The sequence below is a fragment of the Cyclospora cayetanensis genome, unplaced genomic scaffold (genome assembly GCF_002999335.1).
Source record: "Cyclospora cayetanensis isolate NF1_C8 unplaced genomic scaffold, CcayRef3 CcayRef3_contig_120, whole genome shotgun sequence".
Classification (NCBI taxonomy): domain Eukaryota; phylum Apicomplexa; class Conoidasida; order Eucoccidiorida; family Eimeriidae; genus Cyclospora; species Cyclospora cayetanensis.
This window is the reverse complement of record NW_020312060.1, coordinates 62,121-89,662: the sequence shown is the minus strand read 5'-3', so window position 1 is coordinate 89,662 and position 27,542 is coordinate 62,121. Positions and strand designations below refer to the sequence as shown.

Genomic DNA, 27,542 nt, shown 5'->3' with positions numbered 1-27,542 from the left:
TGCATTTGTGTATATACATCCTGCCTGTATGTATGTATTCATGTGTGTGTCTGTATTCATGTATACATATGTCTGCATGCATTTATCTTTGCATACATATGTCTATCTGTATTCATGTATACATATGTCTGCGTGTATTTATCTTTGCATACATATGTCTATCTGTATTCATGTATACATATGTCTGCATGCATTTATCTTTGCATACATATGTCTATCTGTATTCATGTATACATATGTCTGCATGCGTCTATCTTTGCATACATATGTCTATCTGTATTCATGTATACATATGTCTGCATGCATTTATCTTTGCATACATGTGTCTATCTGTATTCATGTATACATATGTCTGCATGCATTTATCTTTGCATACATATGTCTATCTGTATTCATGTATACATATGTCTGCATGCATTTATCTTTGCATACATATGTCTATCTGTATTCATGTATACATATGTCTGCGTGTATTTACCTTTGCATACATATGTCTATCTGTATTCATGTATACATATGTCTGCATGCATTTATCTTTGCATACATATGTCTATCTGTATTCATGTATACATATGTCTGCATGTATTTATCTTTGCATACATATGTCTATCTGTATTCATGTATACATATGTCTGCATGCATTTATCTTTGCATACATATGTCTATCTGTATTCATGTATACATATGTCTGCATGCATTTATCTTTGCATACATATGTCTATCTGTATTCATGTATACATATGTCTGCGTGTATTTATCTTTGCATACATATGTCTATCTGTATTCATGTATACATATGTCTGCGTGTATTTACCTTTGCATACATATGTCTATCTGTATTCATGTATACATATGTCTGCGTGTATTTACCTTTGCATACATATGTCTATCTGTATTCATGTATACATATGTCTGCATGCATTTATCTTTGCATACATATGTCTATCTGTATTCATGTATACATATGTCTGCGTGTATTTATCTTTGCATACATATGTCTATCTGTATTCATGTATACATATGTCTGCATGCATCTATCTTTGCATACATATGTCTATCTGTATTCATGTATATGTATGTCTGCCTGTATATCTCTCTCTTTCTTTCTACCCTAGTTCTATGGCCTGCTCTTCACGCACGCAGTCTCCCACCCCCCATCTTTCGCTCCCCCTTCCCACGTTGAGCCAAGCGACTGACCTCCTGTATCTGCACGTCTATCACTGGCAGCAAAAGGTGGGCTTGCAGAAAAGCGTGTTTTTTCTTTGTGCCGTGCACAGCCCATTCCCCGCGAATCTCTTGTCACGGGGTATTACTCTCGCTTTTTTATCGAGAGGAAGCAAATTGGACGTGGAGCCTTTGGTACAGTTTGTCTCTGCGAGCACTTGTTGGACGAACTTCTCCTTGGAGAGTTTGCTGTGAAGAAACTTCCCGTTGGCGACGATAGGCATTGGCTGCAGAGGGTGTGTCTGCTGCTGGCTCCGAATCGACTAAGTCTGCCGTTCTGCTAGCTTCTCGGTTTGTCGAAACTGGAAATGCAGAGCCCATCGCTTCTTCGCGGACGGCTGCTGGCGGTTATCTTTGCTGTGGCGATCTCTGCTGTGTGGGTTGGAGCGATCTCTGCTGTGTGTTTGAATCGAATTTTGCATATGCTTTCCGTAAGATTTCTGTCCCCTCTTTTGAGCTCCTGCTCTAGGCCGCTGCACTGCTTGCGCGCCGAACTCCTTGTGTCTGGTGTCTGTACACCTGCCGCTGCGTCTCCCGTGTTTCAGGCACTGCGCGAAGTGAAGATTCGTGAGCGTCTGAACCACCCTAACATTGTTGACTACAAGCATTCATGGCTCGAGGTTCGTTGTGTGCAGCCGAAGCAGCTAGCGTGTGGGATCAAAGGCTTGCTTTCCTGTCTTGTCTCGGTGTGTCATGCTTTTTTCTGCATGCACTGTGTCTCGCCTCGACGCGCATGTCGACATGTCCGCAGATGCATAGAGCGAACGACATAAGCCCCACAGTGCCTTGGCTCTTTATTCTGATGGAATACTGCAACGCAGGTGCTGGCGATGCTGCGTCTCCTGCTGCTGTCTCTACACTCTCCACCTGTATCTCGGCTGCTTGGCCTCTTGGTGTTGCTTGTGGCTCAGCGTGGGGTTCTGTTGCTGCCTTGCGCTCTTTCCAGGCGACCTCGAATCGCTCATTGCCTTTCTGTACGACGGGCATGCGGCCGTTGCAGTTGCCGATGAAGTTGCAGCAATAAATGCGGCAGCTGGAGTGGCAGGTGTGGAGGAAGCAGCGGCTGCAGCGGCTGCTGCTGCATCTCTGCCGTCGACTCCACCCTACGTAGCTGCAGCCGCCGCTGCAGCGGCGGCTGCAGCAGCCACGGCAGCCACAGCGTGCCCCTCCTCTCCGCTCGCTTCATGCTCGCCAGCTACTGCGGCTGCTGCTGCAGCTGCGGCAGCGAGCTGCTGTCTCGGCAGCGGCCACGTGTGGCGGCTGCTGCTGGATATTCTCTTTGGCTTGCAGCATCTGCATCACTCGGGGATCGTGTATCGAGACATGAAGCCTGGAAACATTCTACTAGACTGTCGGCGAGCTGGTCATGGAGCTGCTCAGAGGCACGCCTCAGGCATGCCTCTGAGCAGCTCCACAGCTGCAGCGTCTGCTGCTGCTGCCTCTCCTTCTGGAGGAGGCGTAGCAGCTGTTGCAGGGGCTGGTAGTACTGCTGTAGACAGCAGCAAAGTCGTTCTGAGAGCTCTACTGGCAGACTTTGGCACTGCGGAGCTCTCTGGCATCGTGCGGAGTCGTGGGGGCGGAGGCGCTGGAGTGCTAACTGCCCCTCGAGGATTCACGGGAACAGTCGAATTTACTGCTCCCGAGTTGCTGGAAGGAAGCGTTCTGGTGAGGCAGGCTGCTCTGATGCAAGTCGAACTCGTCTCTTGGACGGCGCAATGAAGAATGCCGCGTCGGTCGGCTTCGCTCTGTTGGCTCGGCGCGCATGGGAAACGTCTCGAGGCGTTGTTGGCAATAGACAGCTTGCCTTTGCTGCTTCTTTCTCCCCTTCTTCTTCCGGCGACTGTGCGTCGCTGAGCTTCGAGCCGTGCTCTCTGAGCTGTCTGATGGTGCTGTGTGCTCTTTTGACGGTTCTGCTGCTGTAGGACGGCGAGGCAGTTTACGATCCGAAGGGAGACATGTGGAGCCTTGGCCTCATTGTCTTCTGTCTCTCTTACGGAACGGTTCCGTATGGCGGAGAAGATCCCCAGGCGTCCAGAAGAGCCATTTTGGAGCACAAGAGAATCAAACTGCCGCAACACCCCAGGCGGTAAGATGCTTTCGGAGACTTCGAGCGAAAAAGGCATGCGTTGGTGTATGGTTCTAGGTAGGCATGCGTTGGTGCGAGCTATAACAGTGTGCTTAGGAGGCTTTGTTCGGGGTGGGGAAGGCTAGTGTTAGAAGGCGTGAAGGGGTGATTTTCACCCTTGAGTACGGATATATATATATATATGTATATGTATGTATCACATTCAGTCTGTGACTCCTGTTCCACAAAAACTTGCATAGAGATGCATACATACACATGTCATGTGTGTGTGTCTATGCATATGTATGAATATGTATGTATCAATATATTTGTGTATATATACACATGTGTATATATGTGTGTATATGCATATGTATCTAGAGGAATCTATGGGTGGCTTTTGTTTTAGTTCGTGCAGCAGTGATGGTGTCGCTCCCTGCGTAATGCAGTGCTGCTGACACTATGGCCGCTCGCGCTGTGTTCGAATCTGGTGTGTAGCTTTGAGGTTGTGAATAGATGCAAAATAGTCCGTCACGCCCTTCATTTCGGGAGGCTTTGGCCCTTTGTTTGTGCCTCTGCAGCCCATCCAACCTGAAGCTTTTAATTGAAGCCCTCACCCAAAGGGCAAGGAGCTGCTGCAGTCTGTGTTTTTGAGGCTTCTACTACTCCTCGATTTCTCCCCCAGGAGACGCCGATCCGTGCAAATTCTTGTATATGCACTCTTCGCCTTGAAATGTGAGTGTGTGTGTTTGTGTGTGTGTGATGCGCTGCGCTGCAGGAGGCGGAGTTGAGGCCTTCTGTGGACGATCTGCTCTCCAGTGTGCCCTTGTTAGACGCGTTGGCGGATAGAGATGCCTTGCAAAATGCAACAGAAGAGCTAGTGCTACTGTTGCTGCTCAAGCAGCAGCAGCAGCAGCAAGCGGAGTCCAGCAACAGGAGGGCTGTAGCCATTGCGGCGGCTGCAGAAGCTGCTAAAAAGAGAAGCTTGGCGTGCCTCGTGACTGCCGCCGCTTCTCCACAAACAGCAGGGGCCCTTCTTCCCGCCGTAGGAGGAAAGCCTTTACCGCAGCTCTAGTGGCGGCTCTGCGGCTCCTCCGTCCATGCCGTTGTGTCGAGTTGCTCTACTGAGCGGCTTCTGGCCAGTGTATTTTTGCGAGTCTCCCGAATCTCTAGCAGTGACGCAAAAAGGCGAGCTCGAGACGGCAGGGTGCTCGGCCTAAGTCGCACAGATGCAGTAACGCCTCCCCATTTAGTGTTGAGGCTGAGGGCCTCATCACTAAATGCGCTTAGGCCTTTTATGAGGGCAAGAGTGGCGCAAAGAAAATTCCACGTAGAAGGCTGAGAGAGACAGGTAGCAGCAAGGCAGCTGCCAAGATGAGGCACAGGGCCAGTATCACGCACTTCTCCCCAAGCGCATCTACGACACGAAAAACATGATAGGCGTAGAAGCGAAAGCGCAACCCTCAGATGCTGGCGATCAGATCCTTTCTTCAGCAGTCTTGTACGCAGCGATCTCCAGCCAATAAAGCCCCACCAAAATGACGTTCTCCTGCTGCAGTCCCTCCCAGCTATATCCCTAGTGGTGGCACACTGCCGTTTAGAGGCTACGGATGCTACTGCACATCTATGCACATATGTACATGTACATGTTGACGCGTACTCATATGTATACATATATGTACACGTATTCATACGGCTTTCTTCAGGGGCGGTTGCTGTGCTTCTCCTCCTCAAAAGCTGCAGACTGCGTAGCCTGCAAGGCAACCCTGCGGAGGCCTTTAGCGCATGTTCTGATGAGGGCACTGCTTTCTTTTTCTGTACTGCTAACACCACGGGTGTATGAGCCTAAAATGTATTCATCACACCAGAGGTATTCGACCCCGCTCTCGAGTCGCGCAGTCAAGGGTGCACCAGCGCCATCCGTCTCCTCTTTCTGCGTACGGGAAAACCTGTCGCATTCTCACTGCGAAGGAGTTTTCTCTCTCGAAAGCAAGGTTCGAGAGGATTTCAACTTTGACTCCCCATGAAGCACTTTTCTGGGATCTAAGATGCGCTTTGACCACTACCGCTAATCGTACTTTCACGCTTTCCGAAAGGATTTATCGGTGTTGGCTTTTTTTACTGGCTGTTCGTGCACTTCATGTGGCGCGAGGTGCTTGAGTTTCAGAGTACGAGCAAGTGTGGTGTATTCCTGTGCAGTGAGGGCTGTGCGCCAATAAAAACTTAGTGCTCGCAGAGTGCCGCATATAATCCTTCTTGCCCTGCTTTCCCCCCTCCCCCTTCCCCCGCAGCCCCTTGCTCTGAGCTTCGTTAGGGAGAAAACACAGCTCATCGAAAAGACTCACACTTAACAGGCTCCCTTGGATCTCAGGTGCCACGTGCGCTGATAGCACAGCCTCGCCATCTCTTGCTGAAAAGCAGCTTTTTGCTTACTATACCGTCGTCGCTTCAGTGCAACGAGTCGAAAATAAGCTAGCGAAGTGATAAACATCTTGGCCAGGACCCCTCCATTGCAGTTTCCCCCTGCTACTGGCCAAGCTCCACTGAAACGCTTTCTATTGCACTAGGCACACCTGATGAAATTAGCAACAGTCGGCTAGTTGGTTTGTCTATTCATATGTCTTACTTGTTTCAATGTACTACGAGGTCGATGCAAGAATCCGTTGTGTGTGTGTGTGTGTGTGTGTGTGTGTGTGTGTGTGTGTGTGTGTGTGTGTGTGTGTGTGTGTGTGTGTGTGTGTGCTAGGTACGATGTACAACTAGTTCTGAATGCTCGGAAAGCTTAGAAGGTGCAGCGATGCGCATCTTAGCTGTCCCACTCCCCCTATTCGGATACCTCTGAGTGGCGTGGAGAGAGAAAGATGGGAGATACTGCGAGATATGCAATACCTCTCTATCAAGCTTGTTTTGAGTCTGGAGTTAAGAGTCTGCCTACAGAGACCTTGGACGGAGTGTTACACAAAGTGGCACAGCACGGTTCCATTTAGTTGTTCCCGCTAATACAATGGCTTCGGATGCAGTTAAATGTCATATTTCCCTCCAGAAAATGTCTTGGTTTGATAGGGCTACTTGGTAGATTAATAATGTACATCCAGCAACGGGCTGGGGGCCAAAAGGCCTCTCATGATGGAAGTTGACGGTAGCACAACGCCTGTTGGGAGGCGAAGACGGCCTGCAAATTGATGTGGACGCCTCAGCTCCATAGTTCAGAGAAAGGCATGTGTTTCCAGACGAACAAATGGACATGAATGCGCCGATTAGGCTATGCCGGCCAGAAAAGTATGACCGCCGTAGGTTCGGCAAGGACACGAAGATTTTCTCAGCCTCTAAGAGATGTGTGTCTCTGTGAACTCCCCAGATGGAGGGATTTGAATACGTGTAGATGCAGGCTCATTGGAGAAAAGAGCACTGTAACAGTCGCCTGATCCATATAGAAAAGGTCGTCTGCTTGCAGGAACTACTGAAGTTCAAGCCTTGTGTGCACGGCCTGACTCATCGTTCTATGCCGAGACCACCTCATAACGAGCTCGCAGGGACTTAGCAAAAGCTACACTAGGAAACCTCACGACAGAGTGGAATCTCTGAAATGTGCAACTTTGGTTCGCACGAGGCAAACCACAGACGAGCAACTCTTTGGACGATGGCTTTTCTCAGGCGCACCTCAAAAGTGCCACTTCCGATGGCCAGAAGGTGGGCAACAACCCACCAGTTCGAACTAAACTGCAGGGCTTCCGGAAGTGATGAAATAGTTGAGGCTTTAGAAACACAGGAGCGCAAGTGTTGCGTCTTTAGCTGTAGAGCTTATCCAGGCTTTACAAACTTTGAATGCCAGAGCTCGATCAGTCAACCCTAGCCTACAGTCGCAGGCAAAACGAGAAAAGAGCTGGAGGACCCCGTGCTCCTATGCAGCCCCAGGGGTGTCCCTGATAGCACAGTAATTTCATCCAGTTCGAAAATGCAACTGCATGCAGAAATTCCATAAACGTTTAAAACGGAATAAATCGAGCGGTGCCAGGCTGCTTGGAAAGCGAAAAAGGCGCATCAAGGGAACCACAGGCCCCACGCGGGCTGTGGTGCAAGGAAGGGGGATACGCATTATGAAGTTGTAGCTGTGTACTCATCACGAGTCAGCTCTCCGTTAATGCAAGCCCACACTAATGATTAAAGGCTGCTAGCATGACTTCTCATTCGTTTTGAATTCGATCTGTTATTTTCAGGGAAGCAGCCGGGGAATACAGTGTGCATGTTCACTTGTTAGTGCAGTTTTTAAAGCTCCGGTTTGCTGACCGGCGCCAGAATGCACGGATTGGCAGATATACGGCAGTACCTGCTACGTCCGATCGCAATGGGGCCTTGTCAGCAATATTCAAGACTGCTATGTTGGACCCGTGTACCTCGATGTAATCCTAGGAATGCCAACAGTGCCTCTATGGAAGGCACACATGCAGAAGCAGCTGCACGCTGTGAAGGCCTGTGTGCCAGGAAGCGCTAAAAATAAACAGCTCCTGGTTTCCTCAACAGCACTTATTCCATCGATGGTGAACCGGGTATTGTCAGGGCCTCAACAAAGTGAGGCAGAACGCCGTGAGGGTGACTCAGCAGCGCAGTAGAAGACGGTCGCGAGCATGCATCCTGTCGAAGTGACTGTGTGACTTGCGTAGTACCAAGGGCTTTGGTTGCTCGTTCAGCTGAGGAAAAGCAGAATTGGAACACATTAAAGGGAAGTTCGTGGATGTGCTAAATAATGAGATAGCAATAGACTGGCCACTTACTGGTCGTCCAGCGCACCGCATAAAGTTAATCTCCATGTCAGACCAATACTAGGTTTCGCGGTACCAAAAGCCCCCACAGCAAGTAAAAAGGAGTGCAGGATAGGTCAGTGCTTTGATGAGAAAAGGCAGAATTCAGGGATCGACGAGCGTCTCTGGGCATAAAACGTTATTAGTGACGCGTGTGCGTTTGCGAGAAGCGTCAAACAAGAGTACTGTGAAGTCGAAGGATTTGGTGCCTCATCTTGGCGGATTGTTTCAACAACACACACGAACGGCGCCCTCGCCATTTGACACTACAGGGGCTTTCTAGCAAATCCCCATTTACCCTAATGGCAACTACAAAACGGCGTTCCGCAATTTCACCCGCAAACTTGAGTACACCTGCATGCCATTTGGGGTTGTTAGTGCCCCAGTTGAACTGCAGCGGCAATTCAACTTTTTACTGTGCATATCAAATGAGTGTGAATAACTGCCTTAATAAGCGTCTTCATATGTAGCCAAAGCCTTCAAGAACGCTTGAAAGCCCCCATGAGGTGCGCTTTAGGTGACTTTTTAGAAGCAGCAGCATGTGAGAGCACATAAATAATTGCGCCTCGATGAAAACACTTCTGTCTTTAGGATTCAGTGCTTTTGTTGTAGGAAGTGAGTTAGATCTAGTAAATTTACAGGTCGAGACATGCCCTTTATCTTCACAGTTCTCCGGATCCTGCGTTGCTCAATTCTGAGAATCATTTTTCTCTAATAACAGATACTAGTGACGGAGAAGTAAATGCTTTATCCCACAACAGTTTACGGCTTATTCAGGACCCAAAACATGGCTTGTGAATCTCATCACTTCACCAAATCCGAGATGCCGTATCGAGTGCGAGAAAGGAAGCTCTACGCAGTGTGGTGAGGAGCAGAAATATTACCGGGACTATTTACATCGCGGCCAGTTTGCTGCCCAGACAGACAGAGCGTCTTTACTGCGCACTTTCGAAGAGTTATTAAGGATTAAAACTCCATGAGCTATCCGCTGGCCTTGGCGCTGCCTCCAGTACGGCTTTGCAGTGTTGTGCACAAAGGGCATTACCAACGAGGTCATCGACGCGGTATGGCGACGCCCCAACACATCTTTTTTTTGTGTAGCGCAGCCAATCTTATCACTTTAGATTTATGGTTCCAATAGAAGTGACGTGGGCTTATAAATTCAAAACCTACGCACCTACTGGTATTGCCAAAATCCAGAATGGCAACACAGTGAAGCACTACCACATCGACGATGTCCTACTGTAGTTCAAAAGATGGCGACACTCCGTCACTTGCTCATCTCGATATCATTCCGCAGTGCTGTTCTGGGCAAAACACAAAACCGTTTTCAATCATGATGGGATTTACACTACAGTGCAAAAGCTTTCATAGTCCGCCTCCCTGGGAAGTGTTCCGTGACAGAGAAGTATGCACCGCCATGCCAAGATTGTCAGCAGCTGGAGTAATGCACTTTCCTTAGAATCAACCATTTGCAAAGTCCTCCGGTCAATGAAAGAACATGGCCTGGTCGGCATGTTTTGACTTTATTGCTGGATTTTAGAAGTCAAGGGTCAGGTTAGCATCTATGTCGTTGTCGACAAACTCAGAAAATGTGCCCATCTGCTCGCTTCCTCCAATTCTATCGTAGATAAAAATGTATCGGATACTGTTGCTAGTTAATATCTGGATGCTTTACTTCGCGAACATTTCAAGAGCCTCATTACGGGCAGCGATCCGAAGTTCGTTTGTGCACTCTGGAGTGCGCTATTGACTCACCTACAAAATGACCAGGCGTTGATCAATGCGAACCAGCCCTGGAGAAATGAACTGACAGAGAGCACCAACGACTTTTGCGGTGTTCGCGGGGTTTAGGTACAGAAAAATCGAATCGCTTGGCTCAAGTCTCTTCCTTGTGCACAGTGAGCTTAGTACAGCACTGCACTCGTGTACCGTGCAACTACCACCATCTTTGGTCTACACTAAGGATCTTCTAGGCACTCCGCGGCTTGATTCGGTGTTCCGAAGTAAGTAGCCACTTATAGCAGCGAAAGGCCTCAGAAAGCAGTTGGTTAGCGCGCTGCGCCAACGCGGGCGCAATGCTCAGGAGAAACCAGTACCATGGAATTGTGTTTGTCGTTGGTCAGCTGCAGTGTGTTTCGACGTTGAATATTTGTTCCTGGTGGACTGGCAGGGACTACCAGGTGAACTTGAAGGTAATTAGACGAATTTTGCGGACTGGTGACCTAAATCATTTAGTATGTATCCACGGATCAATGCCTTTCACTAATCTACAAACACCGCTACAAGAAGGATGCGCCACAGAATTATTGATAGCGGTAGCCTAGAAAGGTGTGAAAGCTCTACGAATTATTCGTAAGCTTGGCCACACAAGCTAGTGACCAATATGGAGGCACAGGATTCACAGGGAGGCTTGGAACTAGTGGATTCTAGGAGTATTAGGCACCAAGGAGACATTATGCGGGAGTCGTAAGTGAAAAAGCGTGGCGAATGTAAACATCTCAACCTCAGTACTTGATAGGGGAGTGATTGAGGGATTCTTTACATATGGCAGTACGCGCGCGTCTGGTACACAACAGCAGTCGCCATGGACGGCACTTTTTCGTTCCTTGCTAATTGCGTTTCCCTAGGGCCTGCTCTGCCTGACATTGCCACCCTCCTCTCTGGGCATTGCTTGGAAAGTTGCTAGTTGTTATTGTTCAGGTGTCATCTAAACTCACTGCTGCAGTGACTGCTTGGATTGCTTAGAGGGCGTCGCTACGCGCACCCTAGCAGCTGTCCCTCTCTCCTTTTGTGTGGGGAACCCTGAGGGGTGTGAGCAAGGGACGAAACCATTCATTTGAAAATACCAAGTATATCTGTATATTAAGCTTGTCTTTAGTGTGGTGGAGGTAAGTGTCTCGCTACGGGCACCTTGGACGGAGGCATACAGCTGCCGCCCTCCCCTCGTAGGATTCCGATGAAAAGGAGCAAGACGGATAGGCGGAGGCATGAGAGTTGTTTCGCTTCTATAGGCACTCCGAGTGTTCATTTACACCGAGTTGATCATGCAAACAATCCGTAGCGCGCAGCAGGTACTGGGAAGCGATTTGTATCGTCCTAAGCGCAACAGCTCTACTCGGCAGCACATATCAGGCACGAGCAGCCCCCCAATCCATGAGCCATTCACTGTCTAATAAGCGATGAATCGAGCAGTACGCCAGGCCGATTGGCGCCGTTTTGCCGGCTACATGCGGCATGCATATCCCATGAGCATCCTGCACTCACCTCCCCAGTGTGTTTCATGGTACAAGAGGACCCTCCGTCTACCTGCGCACTGCAGGAGGAGTTGTCAAAGCTTGATACTGCTCTGCATGCATCTGCTCTTTAGAGAATGCAAAATTGTTGTGTTTGCAGTCATTGTTGTGGCCACAGCCCCGACAAAAAAAACACTTGGGTGTGACCTCGGGGCTGTAGCAGCCAGCCGTCGAGCTTGCGGGAACCTCTATATCGACGGTATTGGCTCTTTCCGGAGTGTTTGTAATGCCTTTATTTCCTTTTCCAGATGTCAAAAAGGAGCGCTGAATGGACAGCGCTGCCCAATCTTGTTGCTGAACGCGCTGCTGTTTCCCCCGGTGCTGCGCATGCGTCGTATATACACTGCCCCATGTCTTGTCACCAGGAGTAGCCCGTCTTGCTCTCGCGTTTGCGGCCACAGCAAACGCAGCGTCGGGTCTGTAACCCCCCGCTGAGCATCCCTAGCAGCCTTTCTTGCAGCAGCCTTTCTTTCAGCAGCCTTTCTTGCAGCAGCCTTGGTGGCGACGTGCTCGGGCAGACATCAGGGCTTTTTTCCTTTTGCCTAGTCTTTTCTCCCCTCGCTTTTAGCGCCTGTGCGCAATCGGAGGCCACAGCGTGCTGCTTTCTTCTTGGCAGTTGCCTCCAAGGGAGCTTTCGGGGTGATAGCCACGGGGCAGACAACGGCGAGGTGGCAGCCGGTAGGTAAGGCGGAAAGTCGCTGACATCGAGCGCGAGAAGCAGCAGCGAGCAGCAGCAGCGAGCAGCAGCAGCGAGCAGCAGCAGCGAGAAGCAGCAGGAGAAGCGGACCGGAAAAAGCCTCCTCCTCGACTCCGATCCTTGCTGCAGAAGATGGGGGTGCCTACCTTTTACAGGTGGCTCAGTTGTAGATATCCCAGAGTAGTCGTTGATGTGGGGCCTCACCATGCAGCCGATGCCGTGCGAGAGAGAGAGGAGGCTCTGCGGAAAGAGGAGGCGCAGAGAGAGGAAAAGAGGGGTGACGAGGAGATCAAGAGACTCGCCGAAGAACAAGGGCGATATGACTGTCTCTACCTGGACATGAATGGCATTATTCACCCTTGCTGTCACTCAGACGACGGAGTATGCCATAAAAGACACGCGAATGCTGCCTTAAACCGCTTGAACGATTTGCAGCGTAGATTTAACCTCCTCCAATTCTGTCGTTCTCTTGAGAAGTTTTGACGCGGATTTCCTTACGGGCGTCAACAGCTTCGTCCTTTCGCCGGTTCATTTCACGCTTCGATACTTCGTGCATCGCCATGCCATTGCCAGTATAGGGAGAAAGGGAGGCATTCTGGCAGTTCCACCAACGCTCTTTGTGATGCTGAAAGGCTGCATGCGTCAGTGATGGCGATGGCGTGCGGTGTGTGCAGCTGCATAGCGATACACTAGCCAGCATAGCGTGCTGGGCTTGCCTCTTTGTGTTTGCTTCGTGTCTTTTGAATCTGCCGAAAGCCTTGCCTGCACCGTCGCTCGTTCGCTTGCCTAGTGATTTCCCCTTGCCTCTGCGACGTCCTACATGTGCAGCTAAGCCCTCCCAGCGAAGATGATATGTTTAAGGCCATCTTTTTGTACGTTGATCGGCTAGTCGAGATCGTGCAGCCGAGGCTTCTGCTATACTTGGCGATCGGTAAGCAGTGGGTGGGTGAGAAGAGACACGGGGCATGAGAGATATAGAGAGAGAGGCACTTTTACTGAGAGAGAGAGGCACTTTTGTTGAGAGAGAGGCACTTTTACTGAGAGAGAGAGGCACTTTTACTGAGAGAGAGAGGCACTTTTACTGAGAGAGAGGCACTTTTACTGAGAGAGAGAGGCACTCCAACTGAGAGAGAGAGAGGCAGTCCAACTGAGAGAGAGAGACACTTTTACTGAGAAAGACACTTCGACTGAAAAAGACACTTTGACTGAGAGAGGGTTGTTTGGCAAGGGTGGGGTGGGTGGAAGGGGAGCAAGGCACGGGTCAGGTAGGGGTGTATATACGGCAGGTGGGAGAAGGGGGCTTATTATGGAAGCAAAGCGTAGCAGCGATGGCAGACTTCTGCACGTGTTTGCATCATGGCGATTACTCTGCGAAGGCTGACACATCGCCTCATTGCGTGTGGCGATTTGTGCATGGACGAGGATTGCGTAGATTTGCATGCAGAGCAGCGGAAATGGCGTGGGGAGGCGAGGCAGCCTACGCGGCAGTGCTTGAGGGAGGGAGGATATGTGCTTTCTTGGTCTTTTTACACGGCTAGCTACTGCGAAATCCTCTTCACATATGTCTGCTATATGCTTCGGTGCATCTCTGTAGCTCTACATAGCTATCCATCTTTACATACGGACAGAGGGGCATATACACATACACACACATATACATATACTCACATACATACATACACATATATACATACACATATACACATGCATACATACACATATATACATACACACACATGCACACACATACACATACGCATATATACATGCACATACATGCACATACACATATACATATACACATACATACATACACATTTACATATACACGTACATACACATATAAACATACACCCACACACACATACATATACATACACATATATTCACGGAGTGCAAAAAGGAGAAGGGAGGAAGAATGCATGCTTTTTTCTGTGTGCATAACTGGAGCTGTCTCTGCTTGTGGATGCCACTGCCTGCCTTCGCACACACTGACGGGGTGTGCTAGGGGGCTTCTCGTTTTTCTTGCGCATGCAGATGGGGTGGCTCCACGCGCGAAAATGAATCAGCAGCGGATTCGCCGCTTTAAGGCGGCTAAGGACATAGAGGAGGAGCAGGAAGCCTATGAGGCTCTCAAGCAGCAGTTTATTGAGGAAGGGAGGGCAGTGCCTAATCCCAAGCAAAAGTGGGATAGTAACTGCATTACACCTGGAACGCCTTTTATGGATAGGCTGGCGAGGTCTCTTAGGTGAGCGAAGCGATTCATTGTTCGTAGTGTGTTGACGCTGTACCTGCCTGGCGCTCTCTTGTGCCAGTTCTTAGCATCCTCTAGTTGCGGCAGCCACACGGGTGCATGTGCATGTGCATGCACATGCACATGCACATGCACATGCGTCACGCGCCTGTCCTGTGCTCGAGAGGCACTAAAAAAGCTTTTTTGTCGGGCTGCTGCCTATTTGCGCTTCCGTCTCCTTGCTTTTCCGATCTTCTTCTGTGCAATATGCGACAGCACTTGAATGAGAGTCCGCCTCCGCTGCGGCTCTGCATGGTCGCCCGTGTAGTGGACTGCTCTGTGGTGTCTGTGTTAGCCACTGTGCCTTTTTCTTCCGCTGTCAGGTACTATATAGCGGATCGGCTGGCGAGCCACCCGCTCTTCAGAAACCTGCAAGTTGTATTTTCGGATGCAAACGTTCCAGGGGAAGGCGAACACAAAATCGTCGAGTTTATTCGAGAGCAGCGAAAGCTGTCACAGTAGGTCTAAGGGAAGAGGAGGGATGCGGCTAGAGGAGAGAGGAGGAAAAGCGGGGAGAAGGAAAGGGGGGTTGGGAGGAAGGGGCGATTCAGCTGGTGCCTCGCTTCGACAGGTAGGGAGACTTTGGCAGCGGCCACTCAACTCGAGACAGGGACGAATGCGGCGAGGCAGTCAAGGCAGGTGTGCTGCATTTTTTTCTGTGAGCATCCATGTGCTGCAGCTATCCGCCGAACTTGCGGCACGTGTTGCATGGCGCAGATGCCGACTTGATCATGCTGGGGCTTGCTACGCATGAGGCGCACTTTTTTATTTTGAGAGAAGCCGTGATTGAAAGGCCACCACCTCCGAAAGAGGGACTGCTCGATGCTGCAGCGGCGGAGGGGGCAGCTGCAGGAGAGACGGTGGTTCACAAGAGGGAACGGGAAGACTTCGAGGAAGCCGAGGAAGCGATGAAGAGGGAGCTGGAAGTGAAGGCTTCGTGGAAGCCTCTACAGATGATCCAGCTACCCGTCTTGAGAGAATACATTCAGCATGAGCTCTGCGACAACGTCCGCGCAAGCACGGCTTTACTCGCCTCCTGCACCTGCCCTTGTGCCTCCTCATCCACGTCTGCATGTTTTGCACACATTAAAATAAGATGCAAAGAATACGTGTACATGTGGATCTATCTGCATGCATTTATCTGCATGTATTAAGATGCAGATGTCTAGATGTGTATGGCGCTCGGTCGTCTCGTCGGCTTTGCAAAGGGGCTGCGTGCTGCAAGGCCTGACTTTTTCGAGTCAAGAAATTTGTATGGCTATGTACGACCCTCTGTGTTTCTGGATCCCATGGGCTGGGGTGTCTGCCTGCCTTATTGACCGTGCCCCTCTTCAGCTGCGTGTCTCTCTGTGCATTTTACTCTGGCATGTAGACGATGAGAAGGTGTCTTTTTTCGCTGCACGCCAAAGAGTCCGATGCCGTTCGCAGTGTGCCTGCCTCGCGCCTGCCGCTTGTTCTTGGGGGCATCAATCTGTTAGAGGCCTTTCTTTAATTGAAAACGCGTCTTTTCGCAGCCTCTTTAAGCAGGAGGAGTGGCGAATCCTTAGTGCGCCGGCCACCTTCCTCCGACCCTTTAGGTCTCTTGTTGAATGTGCTTCCGTCTATTTTCTCAGGGACGGTACAACGCGGAGAGGGTGATAGACGACTTTGTCTTTTTGTGCTTTCTTTGTGGGAACGATTTCCTGCCCCATCTTCCCCACCAGTCGATCCAGAGAGGCAGCATTGACAGTCTCCTTGAGGTGTATGTACACCTCAGACCGCACGTCCTGACAGGCTACCTGACCGACGGAGGCCGTGTGGATCTGAAAAACTTGGAAGCCTTCTTGTGCGCTTTCGCGAAAGTGGAGGACGAGCTTATTAAACGGGAACTTACACGAAAGGTGAGCTTTACTCATGGGAAGGATTGCACCTGCATGCAGGAGGAAGCTGAGTACAACTTGCAAGGGCCGCATCCCTCTTGTGCTTGCGGATGCAGTCTTGCCCCAGAGGCCGCCGGCTGTATCAGAAACGCGGAATAGACCACTGAGGCTGCTGCTGGTTGTGAAATATGCGCTGCTTGTTGGCTCTCTCTCTCAGGAGAGGCTGCGGGAGAAACACGCCTTTGAGCAGCAGAAGCTCCTAGGAGCCGCAGGGGCTTTAGAGGAGAGGCACATCCAGCAACAGCCTCACTGGCAGAAACAGGAAACACATCCAGCAGGGAAGGAAATACAGCCAAGGCGTGAGGGTTTGCCCTCCAACGAAGAAGTTGCACGGCGTCTCAAGATGCAGCTGCTGGGCGAAGAGGTCTCGGGAGAGCTCTCCTCCGCCCATGTCGAGGATGCGTCGAAAGAGGATGCATCCCGCAAGGCTGATGCTGCTGCGTCGCCTCCTCCCTCCGCTTCTACGGAGGCAGAAGACGCAGCAGGAGCACCATCGGCTGCATCTCTGGCTTCAGCAGGCACCGCAGCGCATCTCGTAGATGCGGACTCTGCGCCTCTAGCGAAGCGCATGAAGAATCCTGAGGGGGCTGCCAAGGGCGTGGCTTCTCGCAGTCGGTGGGAGGAGGATGTTGATTTGTTCAAGGCACGCATGCAGGCAGCGCTGAGCGGCTGTCGTGAGGTAGACATGCATGCGCTGCTGCATGAGGGTGTCGACAGTGGTGTGGGGTGCAGGACGCGAGATAGGTGGCGTGTGGAATACTATCAGGAGAAGTTTCACTTGGGCGCTCTGGAGGAGGTCGCTCCCTTTGCTGCTTCCGTGTCTGAGGTGTACATTAGAGGCCTCCAGTGGGTTTTGCTCTATTACTTTGAGGGGTGCAGCAGTTTTGATTGGTTTTTTCCGTTCCATTACGCACCACTCGCCGTGGATGTGTGGGAAGCGGTCAGACTCATCAACAGCAGGAAGGCGCAGCGGAAGCGGCAGTTGGCTGCCGAAGGACGGGATGAGGAGGCACTAGAAGGAGCTAAGGTGAGGCAGGGAGCGTATCGAAGGGAGTCATCGTCTTCGCGAGGAGGGACGGGAGAAAAGCGAGGAGGTGAAGGGCGATCAAGGGGTGGTTTTTGCTTCTTGTCTTGCAGCACTCGTTATGTGTGGGGGGGAAGGCTGCAGGGGCAGGATGGGGAGTATTGCTGCTCTCTCCTTGTTGACGCATGCGAGGCGAGGGCAGAAGCCGCAGCATTTGTACTTTGTGCATGCGTCTGGTTATATACTTTAGGACTTGTTTCCCCCTTCGCGCCCTCTGAAGCCTGTCGAGCAGCTGATGGCCGTTCTGCCCCCCTTCAGCGCGAACTGCTTGCCGGAGGCGCATGCGAAGACGATGCTATCGCCCCTTTCTTCCATTGCAGACTTCTACCCAACGAAATGCAAATACGATCCTAACGGAAAGAGGTGGGGTGTGCGCTGCGTTTGCCGAGTTGCCGCTGCTGCTGCTGCAGCCGCAGTGTATGCCCTTCCCTTGGTCACCTCTCCGCGGCTTAGGCAGACATAGGCCTTGCCGCGCAAGCGCCTGCCTCATCGTGGCGTGCGAAGGTGCAGTGCGGGGGGAGAAGCCTCAACATTTCTTCTATGTACTACCCTCCCCAGCAGTATTGGCGACGATTACTGATTGGCATGCCGCCCTGAGGAGCGCGCTGCGTCTGTCTTTTCAAGGTACCAGTGGCAGTGGGTCGTCTTGCTTCCCTTCATTGACAAGCGACGCTTGCTTGCCGTTTCAAAGCAACTGGAGAAGACGCTTTCTCCGGAAGAGCAGCGCCGCAATCGCCTCTCGGAGGCTGAGATGCATGTGCATGAGAGCCATCCTCTTGCCGCAGAGATGCAGCAACTGACTGCAGCACGAGGACGCGGTCTAAGACTTGATGAGGAGCCAGAGTGGCAGCAGACGGAAGATGAGAGAAAACTTCCTCGAGGCGTAGTAGGCGAAGGACACATCATGATCGCAGATTCCAGTGGAGGCTTTGGAGGACGGCTTTTCTGCATCGAAAGCGCCTATACACCTGGCATGCGAATTGACAGTCCTGTTGGTAAGCTGCCGTAGCAGGCGAACTTTCCGAGAGGCAATCTGCGTCTTGCTACGCGTGCTGCTCTTCCCTAGACCTCATGCGTCTGACCCCTCTGTCTACCCCTGCATGCGCTCATCCACGCTGCTAGAAGCATGTATTCTTTCCCTGCTTTCGTGTACTTCACCACACTACCGTTTTGGCGCCAATTTACTCGTCCACCTACATAGGGATGACCGCCTTTTGGAACGCCCTGCGGGGATTTTTTGAGAGAATTTCCGTTTACACGGATGCATTCGTTGGCTTTTGCTGTATGTACATATATATATGTATATCAATATACATATATATGTATAGATAGGTGTATATATTTGTCTTTCTCGGCACCACGCTGTAGATGCCTCCCACTCGAATTTCACGTGTTGTCAGCGGGTGTCTCCGGCTGGGAGTCGTCAACGAGCGCTACCTCCGCCTATCCGGCGATTGCTTACTTGTGGATGTGTGGTTTTATTTAATACATTTAAAAATAGAGGTTGCATGTGCGCTGGTCTCTGTGTGACTGCTGCAGAGGGTCTTTCCGCGGTGTGCTGTGCTTCGCGGTGCTGCTATATATCCCCTCCACGTATCCCGCTGTCTCGGCATCTTTCGAGCCTCCTTCCTGGCGCTGTTAGCCTGGGCCCTTTCCTGGATAAGTATGATTTGGAGGTGGGGTGTGGCCCTTAGAGCAGTTACGCTTCTTAGGCGGGAGGCGCTGTGCTGAGCAGGGAGTTGCCGGTTTGCAGTTCCTGCCCCCCCTGCAGCACCGCGGTTGTGTGTCTGAGCGTGTTTGCACACCAACGACGTATCCCTTGCTGCACTTCTTCTGCTGCAGCATGCCTGCAGCCAGCCGTGTCAGTGGTGCGTGCAATGGCTGCTGCAGGACGAGTCTCGAAAGGGCAGGGCTTTTAATGGAGCAGCAGCTCGCCGCATGGTCGCCTTCGCGCTGGGGGGGGTGGCGCGACAGCAGCCTCAGCAGCAACAACAACCGCAACACGGGTGGGACGGCACCTCTGACGGCGGAAGCCGCTCTCAGAATAGGGGGGGGCCCCCCTGTGTGATCAGCAACCACCAGCGGCAGCAGCAGCAGCAGCAGCAGCAGCAGTTGCTGCATATGCAGCACTTCAGGGGGCATCTGCCCCCGCAGCTGTGGAGGCATCCCTATGGGACTGCGTCTGCTCCTGGCGTGCCTGTAGTACAGTCCGCTGCCTTTGCAGCTGCTGCCGCTGCTGCCCCTCAGCATATCATTCCGGTGGCTGTGCGACTTCAGCAGCAACTGAATCCCAGGGGGGGCCCCTTCCAGGGCGGTCAGGCGCACGCGGGGGGGCCCCCGATGTACAATCAGGGCACCAGATGGGATGCACAGGTGTCTGGAGGTGGTGCCTCGCATGCACCGTGGGGTGGTGCGTCTGAGTACCGAAGTGGGCCTCCAGGGGGCCCTCCGCATCCCCCTCGAGACCCCAGAGCGAGGCGTCTTCAGCCGGGGGGCCCCCACTTGGGGGCCCCCTGGCACGCGGGCCCTCAGCAGCAGGGGCCCCCGCAGTACGGAGGGTACGGAGCGCGGGCCCCGCCCCCGCCGTGGAGTACCCGTGGGGCGGGGGCCCAGCAGCAGCAGCAGCAGCAGAGGGGGGGCGATAACAGCGGCTTCGTTGATATGACGTTCAAAGGGAAGTACAGCTGAGGCGAAACTAGTTTGAGTGGGGGTGTCTCCTGGCTGCAGACCTCATCTGGTGGCTACCACAGGGCCCTCTTTCTGTATGTATGCTTGAAAGGGGGGGCGGGGGGGGCCTCTTCTTGAGGGCAGTAGGCAAGAAGTGCAGTTTGGGGGGTTTGTGTTTCCCTGAAATTTATTTCCTTAGATCACAGGAGCAGAAACTAAGCGCCCTGTGGTCGCGCAATGTACTTTTAACGAATATAGACACGCGACGGCACACCGCGCGAGTCCGCGTATGCGGCTGCAACAGCATGGAAAAAGGGTCACACAAATAATATGGGGGAAAACAGCCGAGAGTGGCGCTAAGGGAGTCAGAGAACGCAAAGAGACGCAAGGGGCAGAGAAGAGGACGGAACAGAAGATGAAGAGAGGGACGGCAGCGAGGTAGAAAGCAGAGCAGCGTATACACGGAAGATGCGTGAAGTAGGGGCCGATACTCGAGAAAATTCAGAGACAGCCTATAAAGGCAGGAGCGTGAGACGTTGAAAGTGCTATTGGGGATTTTTTTTTGTTCGCGTCTGTCCTTTTAAAGGAGGCTTCTGATGGTCCTCGGTAAATTTCCGGAGTGCCATTTTAAAACTACGGAATTCGACGGAGACGTTAGACAGCTTGGGTAGCTAGCTTTAGTCCTCTAGCTTATTCTGCTAGCTGTCGTGTTGCCAATATTCAGAGAATGCTGCTGCCCAGAGTGCAGTTACTGGCTTGGCTGCTGTTGTGCTGCATCTGCAACTAGCGAAGCATCTCAGTTTTCTTGGAAGTAGGACTCCAAGTTGTGCGTGCGTTGTAAATGGTTTTTTTGAGTGTATGTGGGAAGGGAGACAGCATGCTAGGCATCTTCTAGCTGTGCCTCGCCGTTCTTCTGGTGCCAACTCCCAGGCCGCTCCAACCCTCCCCTTCGGGCACATGGAATAGGACAAGATTCTTTTTCTGAGCTAGCAGCAGTTGTACACTCAGAAGGTCTGGTTAGTCGGTTACTCAGCATGGCAGCGAAGTACTAGACGAGCGGTGAGATTTGGTGCCAAGCATGAAGGGGCAGTTCATGTGAGCGGCGTGCGCTGCCTATCGTAGCTGGGTGGGGATAGTCGCTGGCAGCTGTGGGGGTCTCACGTAAACCTCGGTACAAGTTTCTAGTTGCTTGCTCACTCTGTGCATATATCTACTCTTAGCTAGCTGCTCACTCTAGGTATATATCTACAGCTACCTAGCTGCTCACTCTAGGTATGTATCTGCACTTAGCTAGCTGCTCACTCTGTGCGTTTCTACGCCTAGGGGTATTCTTAACGTACCTTTGACCCTCTGTAGCAGGCTCAGCTGAGCTTGGGTAGTTATTGCTCCACGGATTATATTTTACGTGGGAACGGGTAATGAATGCATTGATTATTTGGTGTGGCTGTTCATGACTCTCCTTCACTGCAGAATAGCGTTAGCTCAATACATCAAGAATCAGCTTTCTCTGTGTGTGCACTAGGTGCTCTGTTGATGTAGTTGTGAAGGCTCGGAGTGCAACGATGGCCCAGTAACACCCACCTCGACTGTCCTACTTCCCTCGGGTCAGAAGCACTTAGGGGAGGCAGTAAGGGGAAATACTGGCACCTTTTTGAGGAAAAACACTAAAAGTTTTGTCGCTTTTAAATTGAGCCTGCAGGGAAGTGTCTTCCTAGGGAGACCGTCGAGGGAACGTTCCACGACCTGCGAGTAGCCGCGTGCTATTCCCCAGTGTAGACCGCCTCTGTCTTTCCTCAAGAAATGCGAAACACTCACCAATCCGGAACGATGTTCGCAGTCACCCTGAACCTTCATGGCTGAGGCGTCCAGCTTTTCCCTCTTGTGCTTGTGGCCATACCGCAGTAAGGCCCCAAGGGAAAGGGGGGCAGCAGCCGCGCAGCTAGCTATGCCAGTAGATTGATTTAACCACCCCCACCCACAGTTTAGCAGTCAGCTCAATAGGTGAGCCCCGTAGCTCGCTGTTACAAAGAGCCAAAAGTTTCCCACAGAGGGTTCAACATGTTGGTGGAGTATCAAAGTAGCAACATTTCCTCTTTCGGCACCTTTTTGCATATTTAAGGATGGAACGCCTCGCATTCCGTTAAGTGTGTATAACAATGGCGTAGCTCTAGGCATACAGAAATGAACCGCTCTCTCAAAGGAGATTCGGTAGCGCTGGTTGGAATCTGCACATGCGTTTGGACAAGCATGAAATATACAGAAAGTGACAGCTGTACGCTTTGCTGATGGTCCATTTGTAGCATTCTTAAGGACCAGTGATCTATCAGCAGCGCAATTACAGCCCAAGCTGTCTTTCAAAGTTTGCTCGTGGTCTTCTCTAGGGTGCCTTCTCCTGCACGCGTCGCATTTCACGGTATGGTAGCCCAAAAACTTCACAATTTTAGGGGCTAACTACGCAGCTCGACATAATTTCCGGGGAGAGCAGGGAAGAAATACGTGTGTGCAAGTGTGTGCCTGGAAGTTTCTGGCTGTGCGATGTCGCAGAGCACACGGTTTCCCTACGCTATCTGGCATGCTTCTGCCTGTTATTTATGACTGAAGATCCTCAACAGGCCTCTTAGGCTTCTTTTAGAGATGAAACACCCCTAAGGGACCAAAAGTCAAGCCACCTCCCCCAGTTGCACACTTCCTTCTGACCACCCCCAACCAGCCCCTAAACCTCTTGCTCGACGGGTGTCTTTGAGGACCATTGATTAACGCATGTGTTTCCCAGGTCTGCAGGCAGCAGCCAGACAGGCGAATATCGCTATTGAACACATTTTTGAATGTCTTGCACTACCGCGAGGCACACAAAAGGCTGCTGTGGACGCCCAGCGAATCGTGGTGGGGTCGTTGTGCCCTGTGTCTGCAACACACTGTCTTTGATCTTTTGAGTTCTTCTCCCCCCTTATCTTCTTGATTTCCCCTTCTATTCACTATCTGCTGAGAATCCCTTCTGCCTAGCCGCTCTCTAGGACGCCAGGCGCAGGCACTACCTCACAGCGGCCGACACACCAGCAGTACAAACAACAGGAGCAACATTAGCATTCCGATCCCGAGTGTTGCTTGTTACTGCCGCGCACTATTGACTCTGTTATTCCTCTGTGCACTTGCGGCACTAACAACCTGCAAGATACCATCTCCACAGGTGCACCAGCATACGCCCCTGCACATAATACATTCCCACCTTCCTGCAATTTTATCCATTCCATCCATGCGCTCACTGCCCACATTGCAGACATCCATACACCCATAGATTACATACATACAAGCAGACATCATCCGTTTATGCATACATTATGTACCTGCATGCAGACATTCACCCATACATAGAGATGCAGACATTCATACGTCCCTACTTGCCGACCTACTTTTCCGCGTATCTTTCCACCTGAACTCATATATATTTATGTTTACATGAAGGCCTAGCTACACACATGCCTAGAGACCAACGTAGCTAGATACAAGCCTCCAAACTCACGGTCTCCTAGCCATCGAGTTGCGGTGGTACCCTTTCCGCCAAGTGTCACGACACCTACGAATGTCGCGAGGAAGAGAGCAGCATTGCGCTGTTGTGTCACTTCCTAGGCATTAATTTGTGTCTCTGTCTCTCTCTCTGCTCCTCCCTGTTTTGAAATGAGTGCTTCGTTCTCTGCGGAACAGGCTGCATGCAGTTCGATCCTTAGGGAGCCTTTGGGTGTCTCTGCAGAGGTTCCCGGCGGCTCCACCCCCCCTCTCGTCTTTGCCGTCCTTCTTCCCCGTGACGCTCTCCACTTCCTTCGGAAAAAAGCGTGGACAGAACCGCAGCTGCTGCAGCTGCAGCAGCTGCAGCTGCGGCTGCTGCTGCTGCAGCGAGGGCAGTGCCTTCCCTCTTCCCCTCCTGCTCTCTGCAGCGCTGTATCTGCATCTGCTGCATCTGCACCTGCCGCATCTGCTGCTGCTCCGACATGCGGCTTAGCACCTGCTGCTGGAGGAGCTGCAGAGGGAGTGGCAGGATCAACGGGTGTGGCACTCAGTCCCGGAGGCAGAAGCAGCAAAGGCATCTGTGACAACAGTGCGACAGCAAACAAGCAGCAGCAGCAGCAGTTTGGTGAGCACACAACACAATGAAGCGTTCCCCAGAAGACGACCCTCTGGCTTTCCTCGCCAGGAGGAAGAAATCGAGACAAAATCCATCGACCGCTACTGCTGCCAACCACAGCAGCAGCAACAGAGTGGGAAGAGGACGAGACTCTTCTTCCCTGAGGCGAGACAGCGTTGCCTCCGCAGCTTCTTCCATCCCCTTCACGGAGAGGCGGAGACGCCGTCCAAGCGAGAACGACTCACTCGAGGGAGTCACCAGCAGTCAGACTGCAGCAGCAGCAGCGGGGAGAAGTTCAGGGGATGCTGTGCGTCGTAGCATACCCAGTAGCAGCCAAGCCTCCTTCCCGTCTGTCTCCCAAGGGGGAACTGGAGATGTCAGACCTTCTTCTCTTGGCACATTCATCGACGGTGGAAGCCATCCCCAGGGATCCCCTGAATTCACGTCTAACCCCTCGCCGTCGCATCCGTTTGATTCGTCTGTTGCGTTGCCTCCCCTTCCTTCAAGAGACGCCTCTCGTTGTATTCTGCTGGCTGCTCAGCTTCCCACTGTACGGCACACCGAGCGTTGCTGCTGCCTGCTGCTGCTAGCCCTCCACTGTCTCTTTGCGTCGCTGCTAGCGAGCAGCAACAAAGCAGTGCAGACTCGAAATGCGAAGGAACACGCGTGTCGCAAGGGGCAAGTCTATCGCTCTCTCTTCATCTCTCTCTGTGCTTGTGTTTGTGTACTTGTCTGCACTCGCTCGCTGCAGAGGGCAAGGCTGTCTCTAGCGGGAGTCGGTGGCGGTATGGCTGCAGACGCAGAATTGATTGAAGCACTTGAAGATCTCTTGGATGTAGGCTCTCTGGCTTGGCTGCTGCTGCAGCGTGTGGGGACTAAACATGGCCTTAGGGTTCCTCTTCGTTTTGCGAAAGGCTGGGAGGGAGGGAAGAGGGGGGGAAGGAGGGGAAAAAAGGGAGAAAAAGGAGGGGGAAAACGTCTGCAAATGCAGCGAGGAAGAGCGAGACAAGGGAAGACATGGGCTGAGCGTAGTGTGGGCAAAAGTGTGAGGCGGTGGCATCTGCACCAGTTATGTTCTGCTGGCTTGCATTTGCTCGTGTATGTATGTGTATGTATGTGTGTGTATGTGTATGTATGTGTATGTGTGTGTATGTTTATGTGTGTATGTATGTATGTATGTGTATGTATGTATGTGTGTGTATGTGTATGTATGTATGTATGTGTATGTATGTGTGTATATGTATGTGTGTGTATGTGTGTGTATGCGTATGTATGTGTGTGTATGTATGTGTGTATGTTTACGTGTGTGTATGTATGTGTATGTGTATGCATGTATATGTATGTGTATGTATGTGTATGTATGTGTATGTATGTGTGTGTATGTGTATGTATGTGTATGTCTGTATGTATGTATGTATGTGTATGTATGTATGTATGTATGTATATGTATGTGTATATGTATGTATGTATGTATATGTGTGTATGTGTGTATGTGTGTGTATGTGTATGTGTGTGTATGTTTATGTGTGTATGTATGTATGTATGTGTGTATGTGTATGTATGTATGGATGTATATGTATGTGTGTGTATGTATGTATATGTATGTGTATGTGTATGTATGTATATGTATGTGTGTGTATGCGCATGTATGTATGTGTATGTATGTGTATGTCTGTATGTTTGTATGTCTGTATGTTTGTATGTATGTATGTGTATGTATGTATGTGTATGTGTGTATGTATATGTATGTGTGTATGTATATGTATGTGTGTATGTATTTATGTGTATGTATCTACGTGTATGTATGTATGTGTATATATGTATGTGTGAATATGTATGTGTGAATATGTATGTATGTGTATGTATATCTCTATGAATGTGTGTTTGTGTGGTGCTGCAGCGGAAGTTGGCGCAGGCACGAACCCTCCCGGGTGTACAGGGAGATCTGTACGAAGCGTGTGGCGAGCGCCTGCGGCAGCTGCTGCTGCTGTTGTTTGAAGCTGATCCTCAGAGCAGTCGACAAGGGAGTATTCTTGGGAATCGTTTAGGCTTGGGGACTGCTGAAACTCCCCCGCTGCTGGCAGTCCCTTTCGCGTCTATTCGCGGCGATGCTGCTGCGGTGCAGGCGGGGGCAGACACTGCAGCAGCGAAGACGGCAGCAGCAGCTGCTGTAGCCGCGGCTGCCGTCGCTGCTCCCGCTGCCAGCGAGGGGAGAGTCATGCAGCTGCAGCACCAAGACATCGCGGAGGCAGCCCTTGTCTCGAGAGAGGCTGCCAGAGCACTTCTGCAGGAGATGCAGCAGCAGGCAGATGACTTGGTGGAAATCTGGCCGCTTAGAAGGTAGTGCAGCAGCAGCGTTCACGCTTTCAAGTCGGGCAGAGAAGCCTTTGCTAGAGCGTTTTTCATGAGCTGTTTCAGCTGTTCCTCTACACGCCATGCAGAGGGACGGGGGGCAGAGGATGGCAGGTTTCGACAATTGCGGCTTTGCAAGGTTTTTTCTTTTTTTTCGAATTTCTCGCGTCGACTGCCTGGCTGTATGTGTGCATCTTACTGAGCATCTATCTACGAATGTGTGTATGTACCCATCTATATTTATATAGTGTAGTGTACACATGCATGTGTGTACATATATGTGTATATTTGTGTGCATATATATATATATATGTGTGTGTGTGTGCGATTGTGTGCTTGTAGGAGCGTGGTGTTTCTCTCTCGCCCACAGGATTCTGTATCCTTCTGTCTCGACGCCTTCTTGCTGCACAGGGCCTCTTCTGTGCATATGGTGCCTTGTCTCCTCTCGAGTTCGCTTCCGCCTCTCGATCTGTTGGAAACAGACGGACTGCAAACTCCAGAAGCCACGGCGGGAGAGATTCTTTGGCTGCCTCTCTGGTGCGCCGAAGTGCTCAGCAGACAGCGTCTCATTCGCGTGATGCTCCCTCCCTTTCTTCACGCCGGTAAGATTGGAGAAGAGCTGCGTAAAGAGACGGACTGCGGGAGGGATGCAAAGTGAAACCAAGGCACTTGGCGAAGGTTTTCTCCGGCTTTTAGCATAGGAGCTCGTGACAGGGGTGTCTGTCTCGATGGGGAGAGGGGGAGAGAGGGGGGTTGCGTCTTTATGTTTCTTTGCGGTGCTGCTCGTCCTGAGGCATGCGATGATGAGGGGGAAGAAGGCGAAGGGGACGGCGGAGAGATTGGGGGAAATAGTGGGGAAAGGGTGATTTTTGCTCTCTCGTTGATTGATCAACTCGCCCTTCTCCATAAGCACCCGGGGAGAAAATGAAGGGTCGTTCAGCCTCGCTCCGTCCGTAGCACCATCTCTGATTATAGAGGCTCCATGGATTTTCCTCCTTTTGTTTCTAGTTTACGACGTGTTCTTCA

The 27,542-nt window shown here is 51.3% G+C and overlaps 4 protein-coding genes across 4 annotated transcripts; all 4 read left to right on the top strand.

Annotated features, from left to right (window-relative positions):
• The first annotated feature begins 1,286 nt into the window (after positions 1–1,286).
• On the top strand, positions 1,287–4,631 carry LOC34624303 (serine/threonine-protein kinase ATG1). The gene is given in 7 exon segments (XM_026336321.1): positions 1,287–1,460; positions 1,770–1,844; positions 1,976–2,045; positions 2,171–2,889; positions 3,147–3,310; positions 3,871–3,913; positions 4,068–4,631. Coding segments are annotated over 5 exon segments (1,560 nt in total). The 5' UTR covers positions 1,287–1,460; positions 1,770–1,844.
• Positions 4,632–6,150: 1,519 nt separating this feature from the next.
• Positions 6,151–8,886, top strand: LOC113147072. The gene is given in 5 exon segments (XM_026336320.1): positions 6,151–6,265; positions 7,661–7,733; positions 7,892–8,023; positions 8,191–8,487; positions 8,757–8,886. Coding segments are annotated over 5 exon segments (747 nt in total).
• Positions 8,887–12,213: 3,327 nt separating this feature from the next.
• On the top strand, positions 12,214–20,486 carry LOC34623703 (5'-3' exoribonuclease 2). The gene is made up of 12 exons (XM_026336319.1): positions 12,214–12,462; positions 12,910–13,012; positions 14,119–14,329; positions 14,698–14,832; positions 15,054–15,381; positions 15,988–16,254; positions 16,451–17,533; positions 17,568–17,740; positions 18,002–18,372; positions 18,917–19,053; positions 19,268–19,849; positions 20,244–20,486. The coding sequence occupies exons 1-12, from the start codon at positions 12,214–12,216 to the stop codon at positions 20,484–20,486; spliced, it is 3,882 nt and encodes a 1,293-aa protein (XP_026192104.1).
• A 3,703-nt stretch (positions 20,487–24,189) lies between these two features.
• LOC113147071 lies at positions 24,190–26,508 on the top strand. Its single transcript, XM_026336308.1, has 3 exons — positions 24,190–24,714; positions 24,916–24,999; positions 26,065–26,508. Exons 1-3 carry the CDS (start codon positions 24,190–24,192, stop codon positions 26,506–26,508), a joined length of 1,053 nt encoding a protein of 350 aa, XP_026192093.1.
• Positions 26,509–27,542: the final 1,034 nt, after the last annotated feature.

Coding starts and splice junctions, on each gene's coding strand:
- LOC34623703 (XM_026336319.1), top strand. CDS start 12,214: ATGGGGGTGCCTACCTTTTACAGGTGGCTCAGTTGTAGATATCCCAGA. Junction 17,534..17,567: donor GGGCAGAAGCCGCAGCATTT/GTACTTTGTGCA, acceptor TATATACTTTAG/GACTTGTTTCCCCCTTCGCG. Junction 19,054..19,267: donor TGGATAAGTATGATTTGGAG/GTGGGGTGTGGC, acceptor TGGCTGCTGCAG/GACGAGTCTCGAAAGGGCAG.
- LOC113147071 (XM_026336308.1), top strand. CDS start 24,190: ATGAAGCGTTCCCCAGAAGACGACCCTCTGGCTTTCCTCGCCAGGAGG. Junction 24,715..24,915: donor TGGCTGCTCAGCTTCCCACT/GTACGGCACACC, acceptor CGCTCGCTGCAG/AGGGCAAGGCTGTCTCTAGC. Junction 25,000..26,064: donor CACTTGAAGATCTCTTGGAT/GTAGGCTCTCTG, acceptor GTGGTGCTGCAG/CGGAAGTTGGCGCAGGCACG.